Consider the following 12,597-nt stretch of genomic DNA (forward strand, 5'->3'; position numbering starts at 1 on the left):
TACAAGCACATGCACCTCTTTGTTGAAAACATGCAAATCTAATTTGAAGTAATAGCACTGCTCGACAAACTCCAGGATCCCCAGTGAAATGTTTGACAGGGAAGAATATATGTTTGTGGCATTGCTTGACCCGGGATTCAAGGGCAACTTCGAAATCATACATCGACTCAATGGAGCCACAGATCACCAGGAAGATGTTCTCATATCGAAAATGTGGCAGGCTGGGGCAGCCTCCTCCTTTCTGACTTCCTGCTTGTAAAGCACGCATTGTGTGCATCCATAGAATGTCCTACTATTCCAAAGTTCTTATGGAGGAGGTGAGGAAGTGGAGATGGAGGGATGGACCTAGGCAGAGACAAAGAGAAAGAAGCAGAGACAGAGAAATAGAGATATTGGTTATAAATGCATGGATTGAAAAGCTCCAAACAGAGCAGTGGATGTTTCCATAAACATATAAGAAAATGGAAATAGTTCCAAGTTTTATGATGTTTCCATGGTTCAGTCTTTATACTTTTGTAGGTCGTATTTCAGGGTTAATGATGTGTTAATGAGGCTATGAGAATCAGTGAAGAAGGTGAGAGTCATAGGTGAGAGAGAAGTGCTGGTGGGGTGAGATATTGATAGATGGGTTATTATAAAAATGAGAAATTCATGACCATAAATTACCTCTCTTCTCACTGGAGCAGGTTAGCATTTGGTTTCCTTGTTTTGATTTCTATACCCATCACATTAGCAAAGATTCTCAAAAAGAAAATAAAAAGGAAAATGACAGTTTTGTCAGTTGCCATCAATCAAAATGCATCTTAAATCATTGTTTATTAAGTGATCAACTTGATTAAGCTCTGGCTAGCTTGTGGTTCCAAAAAACTGGAGCATGCACAGTGCTCATAACCCAGGAAAACCATCTTGGCAGGCAGGCTAAACCAGACTGAGGGTAACTGAGAAGCTTCAGACCTGTAAGTGAATTAGTTTTCTGTCCCATGCATGGAAAAAATTCCTCCTGCAGAAATGATGGATGAGAACTGTGTAATTGGAAATGTTACCCTAAAAACTACATTTCCCAGAAGCCCACAGACTTCCTGTAGACAGGGGTATATATAGGGTGGGGTTCCTGGTCTTGCTTTCTTTGCTTCCTGGGTTACATGTGGGGTTTTTGAACAAGTAGATTAGCCATGGGAACATGATTTTTTATTTTGTTATTTCTAATGACCATTAATAAATCGCTTTAAATATAATATTTACATTATTGATGATTAATTTTAATTTTTACAGAACAATTTGTTCCACTGGCCACAGGCACTGTGGAGAGCTGAGAGCTTGGTTAGGCATCAAAGAAGTCATCCACTGTATCCCAAATCAATATCAGTATAAAATTGGGGCACGAAGACTGGAAGAAGAGTGAGGTCAAATTTACACTTTGCTTCATTTCTACCCAATGTATGCACTAGTCAAAAGAAGTCCCTATTGATGTCATGTTGGTCTTCTTTGAGTAGGAACATCAGCAGCCATTAATTACTGTGCTAAGTATGAGAGATAAAAAATACTTTTTTCCCCCTTTAAGTCTGCATTTCCTAATAAAGTTCAGTGCAAAACAAAGGGGAAATGCTTTCTTGGCTGTTAATGTATTAATATTTTATCATCTTTACCAATGATTAGCCAGAGGCAGCCTACCATAGAAGTTAGAGTGTTGGGCTCAGAATTTGGGAGACCCACTTTGCTCTGGCACTAATTCTGTGTTCCTGGACAATTCACTTACTGTCTACATATCACAGGCAACATTGAGGAATGGCATATAATAAATCAATCATTCAATAACACATTATTGTCTATTAGTGCTTGGCACGAGCAAGGCACTTAAAACTAAAAAAAAAAGATAGAAGTGAAATAAAACTTGCCTACAAAGGGATTATATTCTATCAGGTATATCAAGTCCATATAAATATACATGCAAAATACCTATACAATAAAAAAGGGATAGGGACTTGTGTGTATAATTTCACTGGTTTATGGAATTTCCTGGTGAGGAAATTCCTTCTAATTATGTATGTTGGCACTCTCTCTGTAATTTATATTCTTCTGTAACCGTTAACCTTCTCTCTTAGAATCAATACTATGCATTGGTTTCAAGGCAGAAGAGTGGTAAGGGCTAGGCAAAGGGGGTCAAGTGACTTGCCCAGGGTCACACAGCTAGGAAGTATCTAAGGACAGATTTGAACCTGAGACCTCCTGTCTCTGCACCTGGCTTTCAATTCACTGAGCCACTCAGCTGAACCTGTAACATTTTCCTAAAGAGTTTCCTAGAACATGGAAAAGTTAAATGATTTCCCTTGGGATCACATAAGTCATCAAGAAGATTAGAATATAGACTTTCCTGGTTTTGAACTCTGTTCTCTCACTACTTCACCATGTTGCCTCTTCAAACTGAGATTTTAGTTCTAAAACAAATAAAAATTTTTTCTTATGAGGGATGGAGGCATCATTATCACCTACACTAATCAGGTGAGCTGAGCTTTATACATCAAAGCTAGAGTATGATCTTCCCTGGTGGAGTTCCCATATTAGTAGTTCCTCATGGTAGAGAAGCTAAATCAATTCTGTATCATCATCACCATAATCCTCATCAGCAAAGAAGATATTATTTATATATCATTTACCATATATCAGGAACTTTGTGAAGTATTTTACAACTAGTATCTCAATTTATCCCCACAACAACCCTGATATTATTAGCCTCATTTTACTGATGAGGAAACTGAGGAAGACAGGTTAAGTAACTTGCCAGTCATAAAGCTATTTATTTTCTGAAGCCAGATTTAAACTAAAGTTTCCCTTATTCCAGGGCCAGCACTCTATCCATTGTATCATCTAGCTGCATGAATAACAGAGAAGTAATATCCCTTAGAGATTTTTTTAGTTTTACATGTTGCCCATAAATGACCTGGATAGTAAAAAGAATTTTTTTCCTGCTCCAATACATCCTTGGAACTGGACACCCAAACTAGGTTTGTTGCAGTGAGTTAATTTAATGCTTGTCTTCATTTTTCATAATGCTAGTTTGGACTAATCAATTCAAAACTTGAGCCACTTAAAAGAGCAAAGATGCATAATAATTATGAAGACATTTCTATAAATGAAACTACTTATAATTTTTCAAATGAGATTATAATTTAGCTATACATCTATAAAGTTTTAGGATATGTGCAGACATGCATGTTTATATGTAGATATGTATATAATATTTATGTGCATTTATTACCTAGATATATAATTGTAAGCACTATATTCAGGAAAATTAAGTGTGTATACAATATGCATGTATAAATGCACTATATGCACATATATGTGTATGTAATTGACATATATATGCTTGTATATGTGTCAAAGAAGTTAATTTCCTCCCTCTCCTGAGTAGCCTGACCTGTCCATCAACATTCCTCACATAACACAGGCCTGGTTTTGGGTCCCTGTATATGCTGCATGTCAATAAAAGTGAGGGGGCAGGTCCTTTTGGAACTTTTGGGCTTTTTAATGTTTGCAGGAACAGAGCAGGCACGTAAGGGGGAAAGAGGAAGGTACCGACAGGCTAGGCAACTCATGGTCAGGTTATTTAGAGGAATGATGAGATTTAAAACTTTGATTATCTACCCTTTCTAATAAACTTTATAAAATATATCTGGGTAGCAATATTAATTTAATTCTTACACATATACATAGTTTTCCTGAGTTCTTCATGTCTTCTGGGAGTAAATAATGCATAAGAGAAGTCATTCAACAAAGACTTGCATTTTTCTATAAATAATGAACTTAAAAAACAATGAACTGGGAAGAGTTGCCAGCAACAATTTTCCTATTCAAAAGAAAGTATGTGATCTATCCATTATTATCCTTTTGTACCCAAGCTGATTAATGCCATGCAGAGTGAGGAGGTTAAGTATTCCAGTTCCAAATAATTACAAAATCTCACTCACCTTATTGCTGAATTATTCTCAGGCACAGATGAGCTTATAGAGTGTTGTAGCTCACATATTTAACCCAGAGTATATATTTTGTGAATATGACACTCATTAAAGCAATATTCCTTAGAACAATGCTTTTCTGATTTTTTGGAGATGTGAAGGGAATTTATGAATGATATAGACCAAGAAATGGATCATTTGATAGTTATCTTCTCCAAAATAGAAAGGATTGTATTTCAAAGATGAGCTTATTTGTTATCTTCAAATTAGAGTACAAGATCTCAGAAATCATGGACTATGATCTCTTTCTGTCACATATCCAGGACAGTGAGTACGTGCTTCTTTTTCTTTTATAGGATAATACAATAAAGTGTTGGAAGGGACATCAGATATAATTTAGTGCAATCCTATTGTTTTACATGTGAGGAAACCAAGAACTAGAGAATGAGATATAGTGATCTCCCCACAGTCATATGCTGACAATAAGCATTAAAGATGAAGTTTAAATACAAATCCTCTTTTTGTCACAGGTAGAAATCCTAGTTATTATTTTTCTTTATGTAGTATTTTCATTTTTCCAGATCTAGGAGAACTATGAGACTACCTATCTTGTAAATAACAAACTTTTTATGGTATTTAGATGACCATCCCACTTCGTTAATTATCAATATAGCTATATTTGTTTATTGTGGTTAAGTGGGGGGGGAGCTATTAAAGTCATTAAATATCCTCAAAAGAGGGACAGATGAATAGAAAAAGATAAATGTGAGCTAGATATAGAAAGACTGAACATTTATTAGGTCCTTGCTGTGTGCCAGGCACTATGCAGAGCACTGGGTCTACAAATGCAAGAAAACAAGACACTTTTTTATATTCCAATAAAGAAAAAATAAAATGTAAGGGGGAGTGGAAAAGCAGGAATAGGTAGAGGGTGTAAGAAATATCTAGGTGGGCAAGGTTGCTAGTGAGGAGGTAAGGTAGATCAGAGTATGAAATTAACTGAGAGTCATGGGAGTACAACTAGGTTCTCTTCTGAAAATGAAGAGATAAAAAAAAATTACCTCTATCCTCTCTTTGCAGATATGAGGGATTACGAATTTAGAACATTGAATATATTGTCAGACTTGGTTGATAAGGTTTTTAGTTTTGGTGAACTACATTTTTTTAAACTCTTACCTTCCATCTTAGAATCAATACTGTGTATTGGTTCCAAGGCAGAAGAGAGGTAAGGGCTAGGCAATGGGTTTAAGTGACTTGCCCAGGGTCACACAGCTAGAGTGTGTCGTGAGGCCAGATTTAAACCTAAGACCTCCTGTCTCTAGGCCTGGCTCTCAGTCCACTGAGCCACCCAGCTGCCCCCTTCATTACTTTTTCATTCACTTTTGGTTAGAAGAAATAACTCTAGGTAGAAGAGAGGAGGGATAGATTTAGCAATGATTGTTAAAAGAAAAACACATGGAAAAATAGTTTAAACATACACCAAAATTATTAAAAATTAAAAATTAAAAAGCCTTCTAGAATCCATCTAGTTCTATCTATAGTAATATGGAATCCCTTTTCCAGCACTCCCAACAAAGCAGTCATTTGGCTTTTGCCTGAAGATCTGAAAGATTTGTGATCTGACCAATCAGTAGAATGCCAGGTCTGGAGTCAAGAAGACCCAATTTCCCGAGTTCAAATCTGACCTTAGACATTTACTAGCCTGGGCAAATCGCTTAGCCCTATTTACCTCAGTTTCTTTCTCATCTGTCAAGTGAGCTGGAAAAAGAAATGGGAAATCATTATAGTATCTTTGCTAAGAAAACTCCAGATGGAGGTACGAAGAGTCAGACATGAATAGAAACAACTGAACCACATCAACAGCTCTCAAGCTGACCCATTTAATTTTAAGCTAATTATCTAATAAAGTAGCTTTTCCTACTATCAAGTCTAAATCTTCCCCTTTTTTCCCCTTTGACTTAGGGTTCCTAGTTATTGCTCTCTCAGACTAGGTGGAACAAACCTGATCCAGCTTCTAGATGATGCTCCTCAAATAACTGAAGACAGTGGTCATGCTTCCCCACCACCATATGTCTTCTAACCCTTTGGAAATGTCCCCAGTCTCTTCATTCTCTCTCCATATGGTATAAACTTGAAGCTTTTTACTGTTCTGGAGACTTTCCTCTGGATTCTCTCCAGGTCGTCTTTTATAAAATGCAGCTCCCAGAAACAAACACAATTGTCTATATATGGTATATAAGGAGAAATTATCTATAAAGTATTTAAAAAAGTCTACAAACAACATCTCCCCTTTTCTCCACCTCTCTAATAATCTTGTGGTTATTCCCAGTACCAGGGACGTGTTTATACTTTGGGTTCAGTGGATAATAATAATAGTCGACGTTCAACTATATGAACATAAGGTCTGCAAACCACGATGTGTACATGATTTCATTTGATCTTCACCATAATCCTCTGATATGGTTGCTATTATGATCCACATTTTACAAATGAAGAAACTGAGGCTGAAAGTAGTTAAGTGGCTTGTCAAATATTAATCGATTAGTAAAAATCTAAAATGGGATTCCACCCCAGGAATTCCCATCTTCAAGTCTAGCTTTTTAACAGTAAAATAAACCATGTTGTTTCCCATTGTGCCGGTTTTTAAGTAAACAAGATATCCTTCTTCACCTAAATCAGTCTTTCACCTTTTCCTTTAGAGGCCTGTAATTACATTTTTCTTTTATGTATTCTGACAGGAAAAAATTCAACCTAGTCAACTTTTCACATTTGAAAGATACTAAAATTTTATTCTTTGAAACATTCAAAGAAGTTTCTTCAAAACTTGAATAATGAAATTGCCCCAACAATACTGGAGGTCTGATTAGGGTGTAATTACAAGAGTAAAACCATTTGCCTTCCCTCTCTGAAGCAGGGGCTCATTCGTTCCTTAGCAAAGCGAGATGTTTCATTTACAAAGGAAATTTTCCAGAGGAAAAAAGAATCTAAAGTTCTCCTTTAAACATTGATTCAAAAATAATTTTATGGGCATATTTCTAAAATATAACATATGTCCCTGAATTCTTAAACAGTATCATTGATATAATTTAAAATTCTCTTGATAAGTCATTAAAATTTAGTGCTAGAAGGAAAAGAGACCTTTCTTCTAGTCTAACACCATTTTATAGAGAACATATTATATATTCCTTGAGGGCAAAGACCCTGGTTTTTGACTCTGTATTACTGTTGCCTAACATTTTTGCCTTGCACACAAATTAATAAATATTTATCATATTCCTTAGAAATATATAAACAACTGAGTCTCAGAAATGTATACTGACTTCCCTATTAACAAAGAGGTAATTTGGATCAATCAACCAATTGACAAGCATTATTAAGCACATGCTATTAATCAAGCATTAGATCAGTCTCTAGAAATAAAAAAGAGGAAAATGGAATAGTACTTGTCCTCAAGGAGTTTATATTCTGTCAGGGAAAATAATATCTATATGTGGAAATTGAATACATTGTTTATAAAGCCATTGTTTTCAAGATAATTTTGGGTAGTAATTTTTTGCTGAATGCTTAGTTGTTCCACCAAGGCATTGTGGCATAGAGTAGATAGAGAAACAACTGGAGTCAAAACAAACTGAGCATCATTCACTTCCTGAGATATATTAGCTCTGGGATCTAGACATATCCCTTAACCTTTTGATATCCTAAGGCTGTAAGTTGCAGAACAGTTGGCAAGCTGCTTTGGCTTAGGGAGTTCCTTCACTGGGGAGCTCCTTAAATGATGTAATTACTAATCCAGATCAGCGGAAAATAACTCAGTAGCTTTGAGAAGGTAGTCATTGGGAGTGGGGGAGAATCCAGGTGAATTTTATTTGTTCCTTTGCTCCTGAATGATTGGACGTGCTATTTGTACCTTCTATTTTTTTCCACTTTGGCCCAAAGGTCTAGTGACCCAAACCTAGTTATGTTTCTGAAGATCCATAATTCCTAAAGATCTATAAGTGCTTCCATTTAAAATATATATATATATTTTGGGTTTTAAGCAATCTAGTGATATAGTTACATCAAGATCCCCTTAAGAGGGGATCTGGGCTGCCAGCAGCGTGAGCTTCGGCCGCCATTTTACAACAGCTCCACTCGCGCCGGACACAGGGAGCAGCGAGCACGCGATTCCCGCAACCCGATCCCCTCGGACAGGATTTACCCGCGGCAGCCCAACGGGGAGATCTCTGGAAACATGGCTACTGAACATGTTAATGGGAATGGTACTGAAGAGCCCATGGATACTTCTTCTGCAGTTACCCATTCTGAGCATTTCCAGACATTGCTTGATGCTGGTTTACCACAGAAAGTTGCTGAAAAACTAGATGAAATTTACGTTGCAGGTTTAGTTGCACACAGTGATCTAGATGAAAGAGCAATTGAAGCTTTAAAAGAATTTAATGAAGACGGTGCATTGGCAGTACTTCAACAGTTTAAAGACAGTGATCTCTCACATGTTCAGAACAAAAGTGCCTTTTTATGTGGAGTCATGAAGACATATAGGCAGAGAGAAAAACAGGGGACCAAAGTGGCCGATTCTAGCAAAGGACCAGATGAGGCAAAAATTAAGGCACTCTTGGAAAGAACAAGCTACACACTTGATGTGACCACTGGACAGAGGAAGTATGGAGGACCTCCTCCAGATTCAGTATATTCAGGACAACAGCCTTCTGTTGGTACAGAGATATTTGTGGGAAAGATTCCAAGAGATCTATTTGAAGATGAACTTGTTCCATTATTTGAAAAAGCTGGACCGATTTGGGATCTGCGCTTAATGATGGATCCTCTGACTGGTCTGAATAGAGGATATGCTTTTGTAACTTTCTGTACAAAAGAAGCAGCTCAGGAGGCTGTTAAATTGTATAATAATCATGAAATTCGCTCTGGAAAACACATTGGTGTTTGCATCTCAGTTGCAAATAATAGACTTTTTGTTGGGTCTATTCCCAAGAGTAAAACAAAGGAGCAGATTCTTGAAGAATTTAGCAAAGTAACAGAGGGCCTTACAGATGTCATTTTGTACCACCAACCGGATGATAAGAAAAAGAACAGAGGTTTTTGTTTCCTTGAGTATGAAGATCACAAAACTGCTGCTCAGGCCAGGCGTAGGTTAATGAGTGGCAAAGTGAAAGTCTGGGGAAATGTGGGCACAGTTGAATGGGCTGACCCTATAGAAGATCCAGATCCTGAAGTCATGGCAAAGGTCAAAGTGCTATTTGTACGTAACCTTGCCAATACTGTAACAGAAGAGATTTTAGAAAAAGCATTTAGTCAGTTTGGGAAACTGGAACGAGTGAAGAAACTAAAGGATTATGCATTCATTCATTTTGATGAGAGAGATGGTGCTGTAAAGGCAATGGAAGAAATGAATGGCAAAGACTTAGAAGGAGAAAATATTGAAATTGTTTTTGCTAAGCCACCAGATCAAAAAAGGAAAGAACGTAAAGCTCAGAGGCAAGCGGCTAAAAATCAAATGTATGATGATTACTACTATTATGGTCCACCTCACATGCCCCCTCCAACGAGAGGTCGAGGCCGTGGAGGTAGAGGTGGTTATGGATATCCTCCAGATTATTATGGATATGAAGATTATTATGATTATTATGGATATGATTACCATAACTATCGTGGTGGATATGAAGATCCATACTATGGTTATGAAGATTTTCAAGTTGGAGCTAGAGGAAGGGGTGGTAGAGGAGCAAGGGGTGCTGCTCCATCCAGAGTTCGCAGGGCTGCTCCTCCCCGTGGCAGAGCCGGTTATTCACAGAGAGGTGGTCCTGGATCAGCAAGAGGCGTTCGTGGTGCGAGAGGAGGTGCCCAACAACAAAGAGGCCGCGGGGGAAAAGGGGTCGAGGCCGGTCCTGACCTGTTACAATGAAGACTGACTTGCTATGTGGGATTACACCAGAAGCTTGCAGTGGAGTAATGGTAAGGAAATCAAGCAACCTTAAGTATCTCGGCTGTATAGGAGCATATTCTATTGCAGAAGACCTTCCTATGAAGATCATGGAATCAAATACGGGACATTGAACTAATACTTGGACTTTGATATGAATTTCTTTAACAGTTTTCTCTGCAGTGCAAGTTATTAAAACTAAAGCTACTCTATTTTCCCAATGTGTTCCAACAAAATCCTTCATAACTTCCAGCATGGTATCTTAATAAAGAATAAAGTTCTCTTTAAAAAAAAAAAAAAGAGGGGATCTGGAATTTTTCCTATTGCAAATTTCAGCTTAAGCTATAATTTTATCATAAATCATAAGCTCAGGCTAAAATTCCCTTTGATTTTGTTGTACATGGTACAAAATTGAGTGTAAAACAAATGTAGTCTTGAAAAGATTGCCTCTCCCATTTAGGGGGGAAAAAAAGTATGTTAAAGAGCAGGAAGGAACACAACAATTAGAAGCCAGCCGTCTTAGGGAGGTGATGGATTCTTTGTACAGTAGAAATGTATAATCATCAAAGAGTTTTATCTCCCTCTGAATGCTACATCACATTGGCATGTGTAAATGCCAACACACCTGCTTGAACATTGAGAAAAACACAAAGGCTCCATCATTCATTCTCCTATCAGGCTCCATTTTTACCCCGAGGTGCTGCAGGCACTCATGTAAGCTCGGCATATTTTAAGACATTCAACACCTTGTTTGAGTGTTCCCGTGCCAGAGAGGATTATTCCAAATAATTGCCTGGAGTGGTGCCTCTGTACTTCAGAGAAAACCCCCAACCCAGTGTTTATTGCAGAGAGAGAGGCACATCTCTTTGAATAGACATCCCCAATCACAATCCAATTTTTCACCCCTGTCCTCGAGGGAAACAAATAGGATGTGAGAAAGGCATGTGCTTGCTGCTGGCTACATTAAGCATACTCTCCTGGAAGGGAAAGGGTGGGGGCAGAAAAGGGCAGTGAGTAGAAAACCAGATGTAGAAACAGACAATATTGATAGTTCATGAAATTGACGTGGGGAAAAAATATGTCTTCGAGTCTGATTTCTGGTTAAGCGTGTGCGGATGTATCTGAAGACGGAATTTGCCCCCAGGTGAATATGGGAAAAAAAAAAATCTTTAGAAAATATTTTTCCCTCCTGTGTTGTTTTTACTTGGTCCCAAATGAGTGCCTTTCATGAAAACTTACTCATTATTTCTTGGGTATGAATTTGGCCAACATGGTCAGTTGGGAGGAATCGCTTCCCCCTCTTCATCCCCCCACCATGTCTGCAGGTTCTTATAGAAACAAGTCCAGTTTTTAAAGTTGATTTTTTAAAACAATAAACATAATTATAGAAATGCAAATGGGAAAGCAATGGAATATTTTATAGTCATGTTAAATAATCTTGGCCACAGAAACCAGATGAGAAAATGCATTCCCCACTTTTCATTGGAGAAGTGGGAGAATATAGGTGTAAAATATTTTATATGCTCTCTGAGTCTACTAAAATTTATATTATCTACTCTCAACTGGGCTTTCATTGGAGCAAAGCAATCCTTTTGCTTTTATATAATTGATTATACTTCCCACAGTGGCTGTTCCAAACCTTCTCTTCTCTCCTCAAGTATCTCACATGCCTTTCTTCACCTTCTTAGCAGAGCAACTCATATCATACTTTATTGAGAAAAAAAAGAAGCCATTTATACAGAAGTCCATCCTCCCTCTCATTCAACATCTCAAAATGTCTTAATAGCATTCCTTGCTCTCCATTGTTTTACTTCTTGGTGTGGACAGAGTGGAAGCCTTAGAGTCCAAAAGACCTGGATCCAGATCCTTTCTTGTACACTTTAAGCTTCATTTGCCTCATCTGTAAAATGAGAATGTTGAATTGGATGGTTTCTAAAATCCCTTACCGCTCTAATTCCATACTCTTATGATCCAGTCCAATAGAATGCCAAAGTGTTGACGCATCTGTCATGTCTTCTCCAATAGACACTCTCCATAATCATGCCCACCCACACTCCTTTATTCTTCAGTTTCATCCTATCTATTGGTTCTTCCATCATGGTTGTAACCATATTAGGTTTTCCAATTTCATAAAAACCCTTCATTTGAACTTTCCATCCTCTGATATTACTTTTCTCCTTTTCACAGCCAAATTCCTCTGCTATCTTTTCTTCTTACTCTCTTATTTTTGGCTCTTTACTTTTATCTCTCAACCAAAATGTTTCTTCTCAAAGTTAAGAATGGCCTCTTAGTCAATGAATAAGATGTCTTTTTAAAAATCATCATCATAATAATAATAGATGGCATCAATAAAGTGTTCTAAATGTTTTAAAGAGCTTTACATGTATAATTAATCTTTCTTTTTGACACAGTTTACCATTACTCCAACCCCTCTTCTTAGAGATTGTCCATTATGGGTTTTCATGATACGTGCATCTTTGTTCTATTTGCTTCTCTTTACACTTTTGCTATATTATTTAATTCACTGGTCTGCTAAATGGTACAATGAATACAACACTGGACCTACAACCTGGAATACAAAATTCAGCCTCAGTCATTTACAAGCTATATTACCTTAAATAAATCATTTAAGTTCTCTCTGTCTCTGTTCCTTCATCTATAAATTGCTATAAAAATAACACCTACCTGCCAGGATTGCTTTGAGAA

The 12,597-nt window shown here is 37.3% G+C and overlaps 1 protein-coding gene across 1 annotated transcript; it reads left to right on the forward strand.

Annotated features, from left to right (window-relative positions):
• The first annotated feature begins 8,047 nt into the window (after positions 1–8,047).
• Positions 8,048–10,191, forward strand: LOC100011343 (heterogeneous nuclear ribonucleoprotein Q-like). The gene has a single exon (XM_056815430.1). The coding sequence runs from the start codon at positions 8,188–8,190 to the stop codon at positions 9,871–9,873; it is 1,686 nt and encodes a 561-aa protein (XP_056671408.1). The 5' UTR covers positions 8,048–8,187; the 3' UTR covers positions 9,874–10,191.
• Positions 10,192–12,597: the final 2,406 nt, after the last annotated feature.

This window comes from Monodelphis domestica, chromosome 2 (assembly GCF_027887165.1).
Source record: "Monodelphis domestica isolate mMonDom1 chromosome 2, mMonDom1.pri, whole genome shotgun sequence".
NCBI classification, from domain to species: domain Eukaryota; kingdom Metazoa; phylum Chordata; class Mammalia; order Didelphimorphia; family Didelphidae; genus Monodelphis; species Monodelphis domestica.

Coding starts and splice junctions, on each gene's coding strand:
- LOC100011343 (XM_056815430.1), top strand. CDS start 8,188: ATGGCTACTGAACATGTTAATGGGAATGGTACTGAAGAGCCCATGGAT.